This window comes from Ochlerotatus camptorhynchus, unplaced genomic scaffold (assembly GCF_037179485.1).
Source record: "Ochlerotatus camptorhynchus isolate MF236.1 unplaced genomic scaffold, CSIRO-AGI_Acam_v1.1 ptg000077l, whole genome shotgun sequence".
Taxonomy (NCBI): domain Eukaryota; kingdom Metazoa; phylum Arthropoda; class Insecta; order Diptera; family Culicidae; genus Ochlerotatus; species Ochlerotatus camptorhynchus.
Genome location: NW_027040567.1, coordinates 482,666 through 499,428, shown reverse-complemented (window position 1 = coordinate 499,428; position 16,763 = coordinate 482,666). Strand labels below are relative to the sequence as shown.

Here is a 16,763-nt window from a genome sequence, read left to right as displayed (position 1 = left end):
TCGAATCGAGAACTCGAGCGAAAATACGGACTGAACAGCTCGACAGTCGAGCAAAGAATGATCATCCTGTCAAGCAAAGAATGATCATCCTGTCAAGCAAAGAATGACTTTCTCTTTCATTAATAACTTGAGCACATAACCGTTTCTTGTTGTGTTTGTCGTATTAGATGCTAGATAAAAGCATCTTTTATCGATCTGTGTACTGAAAATACCTGGGAATGTCTTTACATGGCCATAGGGAAACAAAGGGAAAGCCGACGAAGAGAATATGTCAATGTTACTTAGGACCTAATGCAATGTTCAGCTTGAGTATAGCTACCAAAGTTTAGATTTTTTATCCTTATTTTAAGAAGCCATCGTCCTTTTCGATGTTCGGTATGTATTAGCAAACAAAGGTAGACCAAGCCCAAATATATAATCAGTTAGTTAGTATGGTTTCACTTTATTTAAACGTGCATCATCACTGGGTGACATAAGGCGCATTCCATAAAGCATACAATATTATATTAGCAAGCGATCGCGTGAAATTCAACGTTAATAAATACCTTTTAAATGCATTGTGCGGATAAGCAACCTACCTACTTCACTACCCTAGCTACGGGTGGCTTGATGCCCACCAACAGGCACAACTGATTGCGAATCTTCCTCGCCTCGTCCAGTTCTCCGTCCCACTTCTCCTCACTCAAGCAGGCCAAAACTTCGTCCAAATTTTCCTCCGGAATGCAAGTTTGATCCCCGTAAACCAGCAAGGTTTCGTACATTTTGAGCGCCGTTTCCCGCCGAATGTTGACGCACAGCATCCCCAGGTACATGACCAGCTTGCTCAGGACGCGTTTGCATATCTTCGGTGCCAACATGAGTGCACAGTATGCTGGAATAGAACTAAGGTGTTTCTTGCTATGCGCGATGAGATCGTTCGTCAACGTGAAGATGGCTTCCGGGAAGTCTGATGTTTCATCCGACAGCAACAGAGTGGAATTGGAGGATGACGACAAAAGTTCTGAGATGAATTGGAACGTGGACGACATAACGAGCGGATCCTTCGTTGCTTTTGCCTGCAGAATTCGCTGCACGGTCGCTCCAAATTGCGGAACTAGACTTTGATGGGTTTTGAGATATTCGTTCATCACCTTCGAAGCGCAACTGTGGAGGGACTCCGTTGGAGCACCTACGGAAAGAATCAACCCCCCGGCGATACTGGACAGGTATTCTGGAAAATTCAACAGCTGAATCAACAGCGGGAATGAGTGGTGCGGAAACAGCCACAAGATCTCCGTGGTATCTTCGGGGAAAATGGCCTTAAGTTCTTCCCTGTGACTGATGTGTGGAATTTCTGGGTCGTGGTAGACCAACGAAACGAATATCTTCCCGGCCACGGCTCGGATCTTATCGATTCTTTCTACGGATTGTTTCGCAATTGCTACCATAGCACGCCGGACCTGTTCCGGTTTAAGCAATTCCGCCGGGCACGAAGTCAAAAACTGGAACAACGCATTGACGCCAGCTTCGCGAACCCACGAACCAATATCGCCGCGATTATCGATGGCGTACTCTTCCAAGGCTCTTAGATAGATATTGTAGACCTTGTCCAAATCCAAAACGTCATCTTCGAAGCCCACCGTATGCACGATGTTGGCCAATCCTTTGATGCAATCGCGCCGCATCTCGGAGTGATTGTATCCAACGGCATACAGCTCTGGCAGGACCGTTTTGTTGTCAATCGTTTCGAGGATTGGCTTCATTTTCAACAGTAGCATGAATTTGGGCAATGCGCCGAGAGCGGCTGCAATTCCTTGGGATTTGTGCTCAATTTGGGTGTCCCGCATATCTTTTAGGTAGTTATCGATCAGCATGGCCAATTTGGCTGGGTCTTCGCTGCGATAGTAGGTGGAACAGAAAGAGGAGAAAGCACAAACCGCAAGCTCTCGAGTGGTGTTTTTCTCGTCGATGATCGATTCGTCCAGAAGAAGCTGCCAGGATTCTGAAATAAGTTGAATGACTTTTAGGTTTGACATGTACTGTTTGGATTGACTTGATGACTTATAGGAAATTAATGTTATACCTGATTTACCTGATTTATTGACCGTACGACTGTTTAGTTTAAATTGATTATGGGGTCAATTTGAAATCTATTTTAAAGAGGTTTCCCAATCTGCCACACACTTACCAATCTGTTCCGCCAACAGCGGGAGTTCGGCATCGCTGCAATTTTTGATGTAACTAGCGCAACCATGCTTCATGTAGGTGCCGCTCATTCCCTTGAACTGCCCTCGCTGACGGAATTTGATCACCAACTGTCCTCCTCGTTCCACCACCTGCTTTGAGAGGAACGTTTCTCCTTCCAACTGCTGTTGGTCTGCCAGTCGCTTCAGAGATAGGATAATCTCGCCAATGGCCAACGTTGCGCCGTGGCGGGCATTCAGATCCGTTGTTTCCGTGAGGTCGAATAGCTTCGGTAGGACCACATCCCGCATATAGACCGGATCTCGCTTGGCCAGATTGCTCAACGCTTGGGCCGACAACTCCCGAATGTTGGTGTCCCAATGGTTGATCTTCTTCGCGATAAGATGATCTGAAAAATGGAAACTTTATTAAATGCCAATATCAACTTTCCTCTCAAGCAACCTACCAATCAATTTCTTCCGGTACTCTTCAAACTGCGAAATGAAATCGCTTATCGCCAAAAACGCATTGCTGCGCACGGCAACCGAGAAGAAATCCGCCACCGTTAGAATGTCGATTCCGTGTGGGAAGTTCCCCAACCGGCCAACGCTCTCCTGAAAGGCGGCGGAAGCTGCACGTCGGCAGTTGATTTCCCTATCGAAAACAACCGTCACCAGCAGGGCAGACGCAATTCGCTCGACGAAGGGTTGCAAAATGGCCGGATGATAGGCTCGGGCGAATGCCCAGCTCATATAGCACGCGGCATCCCGGATGTTCTGTCCCACATTCCGATAGCCTTGGATTTCGTCGTAAACCAGAGCTTGCAACAGTAGTGGAACTATCTCCGGGAGACGCGCTGGTAACAGAAGTCCACGTTTGGCGAGTTCTGCCAGGGCCAGGCAAGCTCCGTGCCAAGCATCGTCCTGCTCCAGAGGGCTGATGTGTTCTATGACTGAGGAAACCACCTCGTCTCCAAGTGCCTTCGGTAGGCGATTCGTAATACGGCCGATTCCTTTGGCCGAGCTCCAACGAACGATGGTCGAGTTGCCTTTCAGTCCCAGCAGGAGTTTTTCGATTATTTCTTCAATTTCTGCCGGAACTTCGTCGTCGTCTTCGAAATCGGCTTCATCCGGTGAGGAATCGTCCGATTTTGGAGTCTCCGCCTGCAGAGACGCAGTCGTCACAGTCTTCTGAACGTTGGCCAACAGCGATCGAGCTCCTCGCTGGTATCGCCACTTGGCTATTCGAGGGGGAAGCAACACCAGTCCAATCCTTTGACTAATCTTGATGCAAATTTTATAAACTTTAAAATTTGCCGACACTTTTTCGTAATCCAGATGCAGAACCCAGTCGGCAAGCTTTTCCACATACGGAAGCAGATCTTCCCGTTTTCCATGCTTCAAAACGCATGCAACTCCCGACAGTGGCCCAAGCTTCGGATCCACAATTATATCCATACAGGTAGTGGCCCATTCGAGAAAGTCTCCCAAAAAAACCTTCTTCACATCGTTCCTAATCAGAAACTTGGATGTTAAAAACGCTCCTACCGGCGTGCAGCTGTCATCCTTCAGACAGTTCACCTTGCACACCTCGTAAATCCGTTCCATCGTACTCTTCTCACCTTCATCGCTATCCAACCGGCTCAAGTCGAAAGGATTCAGCACCAGAATGGACAGCCACAACAAACACACAAATCGCGTCTCCCAGTTCTTCCAATCCTCTTGATCCTGCTGTTCCAAGTACCCCAGCACGAAGCTCAAGTGTCGTATCTCATGGGGCAAATACTTCAGAAACGCCTTGAACGTACGCACCTTGCTAATCTGATACAGATACTTGGCCGCCCGGTGCTTCACAAGCTGGCTCTGTTCCCTGTCCAATATGTATCCTAGAATTCGCTCCACCAGCTCCTCCAAGCTGCCGTCCAACAGGTGCGGCTGTTCCTGGTACTTGGCCAGCACTTCCGAGTATTCCTCGTAAGCTTCTTCGAAACGGTCTTCCGTCAGTTCGGCAGCCGGTAGCTGCCCAATCAGCTCCAACACCCGCGCCTTGTCCTGGGTGTCAAACGCGTCCAGCACGTTTTGCGGTCCATCGTCCGGATTTTTACAATCGTCTGCCACGGATTCAACCATTTCGTACGATTTTCAAACAGGAAAAATACAGAAAACACGATTTTTTCCAACAGTTGCTTAGCACTGGATGAAAAGCTGAATCACACACACGAAAAAACAATGAAAAAGCGAACGGGGGCGAATGTTTTGCTGTTATTGAACTCTGAAGCATAACCGAATGTCAACAAACCTCGACGGGAGTGTCACAGTTGATTCTTATGCACTGAGCTAAAACGAACGATCGAATGTTTGGTGACTTGCACGCAACTGCAGTGAAACTTTTGCGAGCTTTCGCCACCTACATTTCGAAGAGAGAACTGTTATACTGATGGTTGCAAAAATCTCCAAGGTTTTTTTTTTAATATTTAGTTAAGAAATTTTTGTGGCGGTAAGCTCCATCTCGGATTAATGTTTAATCCCGTCCCTATTTGTATGATCTGAAAAATGTTTGCTCAGAGTTATGTTGATTAACTCTGATGTCGACATCAAACTAGCCGGACATTCTTGATCGGGATTTAATCCGAGGATAATACCGGTTGGAGCTTACCACCATTAGAGATTCGCCACACGAAACGAAAATCAATTATTTTATCCATATGTTTTACTTATACATTTTTGCCAAAGCATCAGACTTATACCATAGAGGTAACTCTAAGACTAGAAGGTCCCGAAATAACGTGCTCAACTTTTTGGCTCAGCTCTGGTACTCTCTTCGGTCCCAAGCTAATCGATTCACCCCTTGTCACAACCCTGTGCCTTGTGACGCACCTCTCCTACCACAACAACCTCGGTGGCAGAATGCACCACAAAAACCTCGCCACCAGAATCCAACTCCGACCGTGGTTTCCAGCTGTCAAACGCGATGATGTGGAAGTTTTTTTCTTGGTAGGGCAAAAGAGTGAACAACTTCCATGTGAATAGGTGAGGTTTTTTGTGAAAGAGGAACAACCTTGTTTAAAAATTAATTACTCCTACATAAATCTAGATTAAATACTAGGGCGGTGTTTTGCAAACTTATGAACTACTTACAAACTATACTACTAACTACACAAAGACAAAAGGCAGGTAAAAAATCAAAAGGCAAATCATGCACAGTTTAACCTAACCATAAAAATTTCCCACAGCTACACATAAATAGTACGGATTGTTGCGAGTACGGACAGATTTATTACTAGAAGAACAGTAAACGTAAGTAGCCATCAACATAAACTCGTATATTAAGAAAAACAAACACATCTAACAAGTATCCTAAACATAAAGATACACACGAATTGTAGCTTATAGCCCAAGCCCAAACTAATGTATGTATTTCTTATTAATTCTTCCCGAAGGGATTTTTTAACATCCCGTGAAATAAATGTTAGAGAATTGGAAATATTTTTCTTCCTGTCGGTTGCTCGCACAACAAATTAAAAAATCCGTTTATCGATCGGGGGCTTTGGGCGGTGGTCAGTATGTCAAAACGGTCAGAAAGTCAGAAGCGGGGAACTTCTCCGGTAAATAATCCGCCGGTAGGAACAAGCTGCGGTATCTGTAAGAAGCCAGACGATAGTCGAATGGTTGCTTGTGATACCTGTGAACAGTGGTACCATTTCGCGTGTGTCAGTGTGGATTCGAATGTTGAGGAACGGGATTGGAGCTGCGAAAAATGTCTAGTTACAGCAGCTGAAGTCCCAACCGGCACATCTACACCAGTGGCCACGGGGGGAGCGATACCAAAGTCGAATGTCAACAAGCTGCCGGAGACTAGTCGGGATGATCTGTTGCAGAAGCAGTTAGCGGCGATGCAGAAAAGGCTGAAGGAGTTCGAACGTATGATGAAGGACAAAGACGACCAGCGTCTGAAGGAGCTCAGAGATCAACAGAAGAAATACGACCAGGAGCTGAAAAATACGGAGCAACGTGTGCGAGATTTGATGAGAAACCAACTGCGATCAACTGGTGTAAGTGGTAGCGGTTCAACAGCGAGTTCGACTGGCAATCAATCCCTGCAGGCTGGAGGTTCAAGTACGTCCGTTAATCAACTTGATGGAGTGCCGAGAGCGAGTTCGACTGGGAATCCTCCTCCACAAATCACCGTGAACCAGGAAGGCACCGATCTAGCGCAAGAGTTGCAGCTACTACAAGAGAGGCAGGCATTGGAAAGGAAGCATCTAGATGAACGAAGTGTACTACTACAACGGTACGCGAATGTCGACGGAGGAGCAGCTGGAGGTTTCGGTTTGAATCCTCAGACGATGGCGTACCAACCAACTAGGAGCAGTCTCTTCGGCATCCCATCGCTTAGCCAAAGCCAAGTTTCAGCACGTCAAGCGGTAACCAAGGAACTTCCAAACTTTTCCGGGAATCCAGAGGAGTGGCCGCTCTTCCTAGCAAGTTACGAGAACTCGACTAGAATATGTGGGTTCAGCGATGAGGAAAATCTTCTGCGTCTTCAGAAAAGCTTGAAGGGAAGAGCATTGGAAGCGGTGCGCTGCCGGTTGCTTCATCCTACGAATTTACCAGGTGTGATCTCGACGCTGAAAACCCTATTCGGAAGGCCAGAGATCATCATCCACTCATTGGTCAACAAGGTTCGTGAAATGCCAGCACCGAAGGCGGAGAAGCTTAATACACTTATAGACTTTGGAGTAGCAGTGCAAAATGTCTGTGCCGCCATTACTGCGTCAGGTCTGGACGAGTATCTGTGTAACGTAGCCCTGCTCCAAGAGTTAACAGAGAAATTGCCACCCGCTATCAGATTGAACTGGGCGTACCACCGTCAGCAGTTGAACGGAGTCACACTGTCGGATTTTGGAGATTGGCTGGGGAATTTAGTCGAAGCAGCGAGCATTGTCACGATACCTTCCATCAGTGGTCCCAAACCTGAAAGACGCAACCGGAAAGAAGAGAATTACGTCAACGTTCATACCGATAGCTACGCAGTCAAGGATGCCGCTTCGAAAGATCGCCCAGCAGTTGCACTGAAGAGGTGTGCTGTTTGTTCGGAACAATGTAGCGGTCCTGAAACGTGTCAGAAGTTCCTCGATATGGATGTCGGATCTCGGTGGACTATCGTCAAGGAGCAGAAGCTTTGTAGAAAATGTCTACGGAAGCATTTCGGCGCCTGCCAGATCAAATCACCATGCGGGAGGAACGGCTGCTCGTTCATGCACAGTAAATTACTACACGATGATAAACGTTACAGCAAACCCACCGTTCCTGAATCGTCACCAAGCGGAAGTCCACCGGAGAGCTGCAACACACATTCGAAGCCGGCAGCAAAGATTCTTTTCAGATACGTGCCTGTGACAATTTATGGCAAGGAGAAGCAGCTGACAACCTTTGCTTTCCTTGACGACGGATCGTCGGCAACTTTAATGGAGCATAGTCTCATGAAAGAACTCGGGCTCAAAGGCACATCTCATCCGTTGTGTCTCAGCTGGACAGGTGGCCATCAGCGGAAGGAAGAAGAGTCGGTTGTCCTAGCGCTGAAGATTTCTGGTACGCACGGCGCCAAACAAGTCTTCGAGCTCCCTGAGGTTCACACGGTTCGGGATCTTTCTCTACCAAAGCAGTCGATGCTAGTGTCACAGTTGACAACTAAGTACAACTACCTGACTGGGTTACCCCTGGAATCTTACGACAGAGTTTCCCCCAGAATCCTAATCGGAATGAACAACTGTCGGCTAGGACACGCCTTGAGAAGCATCGAAGGAGGTGAAAACGAACCGATAGTATCCAAAACCCGACTCGGATGGCTGGTTTACGGACGGTGTGAGATGGCATCCGGTGCATCGACCGCTGACTATAGTGGCTATCATAGTTTCCACATTTGTCCATGCGTTAAGGACGAGGAAACGCAATTGAACGTGGCTCTTAAGAAATACTTCTCGATCGATTCCTTGGGAATCTCCGGATCATCTAAACCGTTACTCTCAAAGGACGAGGAACGAGCGATGCAGATCCTATCATCCGAAACGCGTTTCACTGGAGAGCGCTACGAAACCGGATTATTGTGGCGGTACGATCAAGTGCAGTTGCCAAACAATAAGGCAATGGCGCTGAAGCGGTTGGACTGTCTGCAGAAGCGGATGAAGCGAGACCTCGAGCTGGGTGCGGCAGTGCGAACGAAGATGGCTGAATATGAAGAGAAGGGCTACATTCGGCGGCTTTCAACGGCGGAGAAATCGCAGAAGCATTCGAATGACTGGTACTTGCCAATTTTCCCGGTAATCAACCCGAACAAACCAGGGAAGATACGTATCGTGTTCGATGCGGCAGCGAGAGTTAACGGTGTCTCTTTGAACTCATTTCTCCTTACGGGACCAGATCAGTTGGTGTCGTTGCTTAGCGTTCTCTTCAAGTTCCGAGAATTCCGCGTCGCAGTTGTGGGAGACATCCGAGAAATGTTCTTTCAAGTCAGGATGAAAAAGCAAGACCAACGAAGCCAGATGATATTGTGGATCAGCGGAGATCCTGATGAAGAACCGGAGGTGTACGTGGTGCAAGTAATGACGTTCGGTGCAGCATGTTCACCGAGTTGCGCGCACTACGTTAAGAACCAGAATGCGGACAGATTCGTGGAAGATTATCCAAGGGCAGTCGAGTGCATCAAACACGAACACTACGTCGATGACATGTTGGCCAGCGTTGAGACTGAAGAGGAAGCGGTGAAATTAGCGAGCGAAGTCCGATCCATTCACTCACAGGGTGGCTTCGAAATACGTAACTGGTTGTCGAATTCATCAGCAGTCGTCAAGCGTTTACACGAAACCAGTACCACAGAGAAGGACATGAGCCTTTGTGCGGACATGGCAACAGAAAAGGTGCTAGGCATGTGGTGGGATACTGCCACCGATTCGTTTACGTTCCGAATCTCACCGAAGCACAACGTGGAGTTGCTTTCCGGAAGCAGGATGCCTACCAAACGAGAAGTCCTGCGTATGTTGATGGCGATTTACGATCCTATGGGACTCATCTCCAATTTCCTCATCTACTTGAAGATCCTACTGCAGGAAATCTGGCGTGCCGGATGCGGCTGGGATGATGAAATCAACGGGAAGCTAGCCGAAAGATGGATAACCTGGGTAGAAGCGTTGCCGAACGTCCGACAAGTGAGCGTACCTCGCTGTTACCGCAATGCGACGTCTGCTGAATCTACGAATACCGTGGAATTGCATATTTTCTGCGATGCGAGCGAAAACGGAATGGCTGCCGTGGCTTACTTCAGGTTCGAAGAAAAGGGAAATACGGAGTGCGCGCTGGTTGGCTCAAAAACAAAGGTGGCCCCTTTGAAATTCCTCTCGATTCCGCGACTTGAATTGCAAGCGGCCGTAATAGGCGCTCGTCTAGCTGAATGTATCACTAACTCACACCGAATGAAAATATCGCGACGGGTTTTCTGGACCGACTCCAGGGATGTGGTATGTTGGCTCCGTTCTGATCACCGACGCTACAGCCAATTTGTGGCATTCAGGATCAGCGAGCTACTAGATACAACACAAGTAAACGAGTGGAGATGGATTCCGACCAGAAAGAACGTAGCTGACGATGGGACGAAGTGGGCACGGTTGCCAGACTTTCAGCCAAACAGTCGTTGGTTCCGTGGTCCCGATTTTTTGTGGGAACCTGAAAGTGAATGGCCTGGCGACGGCGGAGATCAAGGATCAACCACGGAAGAAATCCGTCTCAGCGTTCTTCATCATACAATTACCGAACCTTTGTTATATTTTGAACGCTTCTCCAAATGGAAACGGCTGTTGAGGACAGTTGCATACGTTCATCGCTTTGTGGTGAATCTTCGTAAGCATATCAATAGAACGGCCACAGAACTTGGTCCGCTAACGCAGGAGGAGTTGAATCGTGCCGAGAGCATCATCTATCGACAAGTTCAACAGCAAGCTTACCCGGACGAAATCCAACTGATCTGCAGCAGTAACCCAGGGGTGCAGCCATGGGAGCGTACCTTGCCGAAGACTAGCCCGCTATATAAGCTCAGCCCAGTCATCGATGAGCACGGTGTTCTACGGATGCGTGGACGTATCGATGCTTGCGAGTATGTAGATGAATCTACCAAGAATCCGATCCTTCTGCCCAGGCGCAACTACGTATCCGATCTAGTGCTCGGCGACTACCACGCTAGATACCGTCACCAGAATCACCACACTGCGCTGAACCAGATTCGACTAAAGTACAACATTCCCCGTCTCCGTACAGAGTTCGAACGAGTTCGCAGAAATTGTCAGCGTTGCAAAATTCGGCAAGCGAGTCCCAGGCCTCCAGCAATGGGGAACCTCCCAGCTGCCCGGTTGGCACCATTCCAGCGACCGTTTTCTTACACCGGAGTCGACTATTTCGGGCCGATGCCAGTGATAGTCGGCAGACGTACCGAGAAAAGATGGGGAGTACTTCTCACCTGTATGACAAGCAGAGGCGTGCACATTGAAATAGCACATTCGCTGACGACAGACTCTTGCATCCTAGCGCTACGCAATTTTATTGCTAGAAGGGGTCCACCGCTCGAGATGATTAGCGATCGAGGAACGAACTTCATCGGAGCCTCGAGGGAGCTGCGCGAAGCTCTGAAACTCGTCGACGAGAAGAAACTGATGGTCGAGTTCGTCGGTCTTAACACCAAGTGGACGTTCAACCCTCCGACCGCTCCACATTTTGGTGGATGCTGGGAGCGCCTGATCCAGTCTGTCAAGAAGACCATGAACGATTTCGACCCCCCGCGTTTGCCTTCGGATGAAATTCTTCGTTCCATGTTAATGGAGATCGAGATGATATTGAACACAAGACCGCTCACTGACATACCTCTAGATAATGACACTGACCCCCCCTTAACACCGAACCACTTTCTGTTAGGTTCTTCGGATGGGAGTAAGCCCCCAATCATTTTCGACGACAGTCCCACTGTGCTGAAGCGATCGTGGAAGATGGCCCAGGTATACGCCGACAACTTCTGGAAGAAGTGGATTGACGAGTACTTGCCTACGTTGACACGCAAGACAAAGTGGTTTCAACCCGTAAAACCTATCCAGGAAGGTGATCTGGTGTTGATAGCTGACTCCAAGCTTCCGAGAAACTGTTGGCCGCGAGGACGCGTGGTCAAGGCAGTTCAGGCAACCGACGGACAGGTTCGGCGCGTGACCGTTCAGACGTCGAGCGGACTTCTGGAGAGACCAGCGACCAAGATTGCGGTGCTAGACGTCGGTGCAAACGGTGGTAAGCCACTCGAACAACAGCGGCGTACCGAGGGGGAGTGTCACAACCCTGTGCCTTGTGACGCACCTCTCCTACCACAACAACCTCGGTGGCAGAATGCACCACAAAAACCTCGCCACCAGAATCCAACTCCGACCGTGGTTTCCAGCTGTCAAACGCGATGATGTGGAAGTTTTTTTTCTTGGTAGGGCAAAAGAGTGAACAACTTCCATGTGAATAGGTGAGGTTTTTTGTGAAAGAGGAACAACCTTGTTTAAAAATTAATTACTCCTACATAAATCTAGATTAAATACTAGGGCGGTGTTTTGCAAACTTATGAACTACTTACAAACTATACTACTAACTACACAAAGACAAAAGGCAGGTAAAAAATCAAAAGGCAAATCATGCACAGTTTAACCTAACCATAAAAATTTCCCACAGCTACACATAAATAGTACGGATTGTTGCGAGTACGGACAGATTTATTACTAGAAGAACAGTAAACGTAAGTAGCCATCAACATAAACTCGTATATTAAGAAAAACAAACACATCTAACAAGTATCCTAAACATAAAGATACACACGAATTGTAGCTTATAGCCCAAGCCCAAACTAATGTATGTATTTCTTATTAATTCTTCCCGAAGGGATTTTTTAACATCCCGTGAAATAAATGTTAGAGAATTGGAAATATTTTTCTTCCTGTCGGTTGCTCGCACAACACCCCTCGAAACATAGGAAAAACCAATAAACCCTCATTTTATCTGTCAAACTTTCATAGCGAATCAAAACAAACATTGCGTAGTACTAGAATTTCGACTAGAATGGGATACGTTAATCGTTTGCTTGGGACCAATAGGCTAGTCAAGTAGTGAGCCAATTTAAAATCGTTAGTTTCGTATTGATTGTTGCTTATACATTCCATAAGATAAACCACATAGGTCCTATGAGAATGCATAAAAGGTATGTGTAACCGCTTAACACATGATCTTCATTAACTTTTTGCAAGGCGTCTGCTTATTAGTTGACTTATACATTTTATGAATAATCAGCAATAGAAATTTGCCAAAAGGTATAAGGAGATTTCTATCCCTGCAGGGGAAATAGGCGAGATTGGGCGGAAAATCGCTCCACTATGCAGAACTAATTGGAAGATTGCCGCAAAAGCTCAACGCAGATGTCGCCACTGCAATGTTGACAGACTGCATATAAAATTCGTGAAAATTAGCATTAAATCATAATTTTCATCAAGCCTACGTGAAATCCTTCCAATATAATATTCGAATTGAAGAAGAAAACGTTTTTACGATCAGACTGATGTGCATCTTTGACTTTTCCAGGTGAACTTTCATAAGATATATTCATTTCATTTCACGGCTCCATCAATGCTGCATCGTAAATATGATGGTAAACAAAAGTAAATTGCTCAATTACTCAAAATAAAGATGATTTGTCATCTTGTTATCACTTTGAAGACCATCTAGCACCATTTTATAGTATGGTGCGTGTTGAGTAAATCAAGCTCCGGTGCGTTTTTCGTCAAAAATTGTGAGTATCAATATGTTTGCTTAAAAAAGGCCAAAATGAGCATTTATTGAATTTTGGCGTCCCATACACCCAATTCTCTATTACCACCAGCATGATACAATCTTTCCTAAGTAAATTCACTTAATTTCCACTTTCATCCTAGTGGAAATCGCACATATTCACCATTTTCCGAAAAATGCAGCTGCGCAGGAGGTAACCTCTCCCTGTGGGTGCAAACTTGTTATGCATAATTTTCCATGAAAACATCTCCGATCCATACCGAAATAATAACAGTTAGTTTGCAAACACGTTTTCTTACACGATTCAAGCAAAAGTATCCACCGGAAATTATTAGCACAGACAAACAGACATAACACATTGAATATTTCTCACTTTAAAACATCGTCGCTAAAACATTACCGCCATCTGTTGAGTACACTGTGGTGGGCACTACGCTGAACAGATGGCGGTAGTGAGTAAACGTCAAACGCAAGGGAATTGACTATGCGCGCCACAGGTGGCGGTACTACCAACTACGATACTTTTAAATTTGCCGTTAAATGCTTGTTCGATGAACAGCTTGCGAGTGTTATGTCTGTTTGTCTGTGTTATTAGTTTTTCTTTATGGACCGATTTGCCCCAAAAAGCGTCTGTTTTGCTTGGAAAATTTGGAAACTATCCTCCTTCTAGTAGTTCTCACTTCGAAGTGTAGGTGGCGAAAGCTTGGAAAAGTTTCACCACAGACAAAGTTTCACTGCAAGACGCCAATTAATCATGTTTTGTTGTTTTTGACATCATCCACATCCAGAGGGCCAGTCACTTTCGAATGTATGGGAATGGTAGGAAACCATTTGGAAATGCATGAAAATTTTCAGTTTTTATTCATTATCGTCTTTGTGGGCAGTTTTAGATGCACAAAAATTGCACGAGTATATTACTATAGTGATAAGGTAAACACTCGTTTATTTTTTTCCTTCTGTGAAAGCATATTTTGTCACAAATCGTGGATTTTCTGAAATTCTCCATACTGCAAAAATGATTTTCCTACCACTGAAGGGGCGACATCTCTTGGATCTTCAGTATAGCTACTACTGAAATCATATAATTAATTGGCGTCTTGCAGTGAAACTTATCCAAGCTTTCACCACCTACATTTCGAAGTGAGAACTACTAGAAGTAGAATAGTTTGAAAGAAGAGGTTGAAAGGCAAGTGTTTGACTCATAAAACCTGTCAATTACGCTACCAGAGTGTTACAATCAGCGATCACTCAGAGTGAGCGCTCGCGAGTCGTAAAATCGCTGATTGTGACTATCAGAAAGCAAATTTGACAGGTTTCATGTGTCAAACACTTGCCCTTCAACCTCTTGTTGTATCTAACAAGTACAAAATATGATCATAATATCTAATGATTTCAAAATTCAGAAAATCATGTTTTTATAGCAAGTGAGTGGAAGCAAGCCTGCTTGCATCGCACTCAATTTTAAGATTGCCGCAAAAGCTCAACGCAGATGTCGCCACTGCATGATGATGATAATGTTGACAGACTGCATATAAAATTCGTGAAAATTAGCATTAAATCATAATTTTCATCAAGCCTACGTGAAATCTTTGACTTTTCCAGGTGAACTTTCATAAGATATATTCATTTCATTTCACGGCTCCATCAATGCTGCACCTATTTGCAGAACCGTTCAGATCCGTTCAGAAAACGCCATACGAGCTGTGGTGGAATCGTAAGCCCGAAGTAGGGCACCTGAAAGTGTTTGGCAACGTGGCTTTCGTACGCATTCCAGAGGCGAAGCGAGGAAAAATGGAAGACAAGGCGCGAAAGCTTACGTTTGTGGGCTACTCTATGGAGCATAAAGGCTACCGCTTCGTAGACCGTGAAACGGATCGGGTAACTGTGAGTCGAGACGCCAGGTTCATCGAGCTTGGTAATGGGAAGAGTTCAGTGGAGTTTTCTGCATCCAGCGGTCCTGAGAAGAACGACGAGGATGAAATCAAGCTGCTGCCTTTCAAGGAGAAGAAGGTTGAAAGCGATGCGGAGTCAGCTGATAAGGAGGAGTTCTACGAAGCTGATGAAGAAAACGGAGATGTTCCAGCTACGTCACGCCGATCGAGTCGGCAGAATCGTGGAACAGTGCCAAAGCGTTTTGATGATTATGTGTTGGATTACACCGTAGGTGTTGCGGCATGTGCAGTAGAAGAACCTTCATACTTCCGAGAAGCCGTTAAGATACCCGAGTGGCGGACCGCGATGGAGGATGAACTTGTATCTCTTCGGCACAATGGTAGATGGGAGCTTGTTCCACTACCCCAAGGACGAAAGATAGTGGGGTCAAAGTGGGTATTCAAGGTCAAACGCAACGAGCAGGATAAAGTCGTGAAATACAAAGCCAGACTTGTCGCAACGCAACAGCATGGAGTAGACTACGATCAGGTGTTCGCACCGGTAACACGTCAGGTAACTATGCGAACGTTTCTTGCAGTTGCTTCAAAGCAGAACATGGTCGTGCGACATCTCGACGTGAAGACCGCGTATCTCTACGGGTCATTGGACGAGGAGATGCTAATGCGCCCCCCTGGATGTGCAGTACCCGGAAAGGAGGAGTTTGTTTGCAGACTCAAGCGAAGTATTTACGGCTTGCGGCAGTCACCACGTTGCTGGCATCGAAGACTGAACGAAGCTTTATCGAAGCGAGGATTCAAACCACCAGGCGCTGATCCGTGCCTGTATGTGAGGACTGTAGGTACAACTCGAGTGTTCCTACTTGTTTATGTTGACGACATGTTGATTGGATCAACTGACGAACGAGAAGTCAAACGACTATCCGACTCTCTGAAGGAAGAGTTCGAACTCACATGCCTTGGTGCAGTTCGACACTTTCTCGGAATGGAGGTGCAGCGAAAAGATGGAGTCTACAGAATTCGATTGCAGAACTACATCGAGAAGCTGATTGAGAAATATGGGATGGAGCAGGCCAAGATGGCGAAGTCACCCATGGAGCCTGGGTTCTTGAAAACGGACGATTCAGGTCAAACTTTCGAAGATCCAACGAAATACCGGAGTCTTGTAGGCGGATTATTGTACCTTGCTGTCAACGCTCGACCAGACATTGCGGCCAGTACTGCAATACTTGGACGCAAGTTCAGTGCTCCGGGAGTAGCGGATTGGACCGCTGCGAAACGCGTACTCCGATACTTGAATGCTACGGCCGATTACAGTCTAGGACTAGGAGGAGATCCAGATCAAGCACTCATCGGGTATGCAGATTCCGATTGGGCCGGATACGTCGGTAGTCGAAAATCGACATCCGGTTTCGTGTTCTTGTTTGCAGGAGGAGTGATCTCATGGGCCAGCCGTCGCCAGACTTCCGTCACTCTCTTGTATATGGAGGCCGAGTACGTGGCGCTCAGCGAAGCCTGCCAAGAGACCGTATGGTTGAGGCAACTTCTGCGCGACTTTGGTGAGGAGCAGAAGGGTCCAATAGCGTTGAACGAGGACAACCAGGGTTGCCTCGCGTTTGTGAAGACGGAGCGTTCGAGCCGACGCTCCAAGCATATTGACACGAGAGAGAATTTCGTTAAGGATTTGTGCGAGAAGAAGGAGATTGAGTTGATCTACTGTCCGACTGATCAAATGATCGCGGATGTTCTGACGAAACCCCTCGGACCGATGAAGCACCAGATGTTCTGTGGAAGGTTGGGGCTCGGAAGTTCCAGTGAAGCGGTTGACCATTGAGGAGGAGTGTGGAGAAAATCAATGTTCACC

General features: G+C 46.7%; 2 protein-coding genes across 2 annotated transcripts; one reads left to right on the top strand and one right to left on the bottom strand.

The window, feature by feature from the left end:
- Positions 1–411: 411 nt before the first annotated feature.
- On the bottom strand, positions 412–4,378 carry TBCD (tubulin folding cofactor D). Its single transcript, XM_065217355.1, has 3 exons — positions 2,630–4,378; positions 2,168–2,572; positions 412–1,981 (listed from the first exon to the last, which is right to left on the bottom strand). The coding sequence occupies exons 1-3, from the start codon at positions 4,290–4,292 to the stop codon at positions 579–581; spliced, it is 3,471 nt and encodes a 1,156-aa protein (XP_065073427.1). The 5' UTR covers positions 4,293–4,378; the 3' UTR covers positions 412–578.
- A 1,347-nt stretch (positions 4,379–5,725) lies between these two features.
- LOC135697650 (uncharacterized) lies at positions 5,726–11,644 on the top strand. Its single transcript, XM_065217429.1, has one exon. It carries the CDS (start codon positions 5,726–5,728, stop codon positions 11,642–11,644), a length of 5,919 nt encoding a protein of 1,972 aa, XP_065073501.1.
- The last annotated feature ends 5,119 nt before the right edge of the window (positions 11,645–16,763 follow it).

Coding starts and splice junctions, on each gene's coding strand:
- LOC135697650 (XM_065217429.1), top strand. CDS start 5,726: ATGTCAAAACGGTCAGAAAGTCAGAAGCGGGGAACTTCTCCGGTAAAT.
- TBCD (XM_065217355.1), bottom strand. CDS start 4,292: ATGGTTGAATCCGTGGCAGACGATTGTAAAAATCCGGACGATGGACCG. Junction 2,573..2,629: donor GTACCGGAAGAAATTGATTG/GTAGGTTGCTTG, acceptor TCCATTTTTCAG/ATCATCTTATCGCGAAGAAG. Junction 1,982..2,167: donor GCTGTTGGCGGAACAGATTG/GTAAGTGTGTGG, acceptor AACTTATTTCAG/AATCCTGGCAGCTTCTTCTG.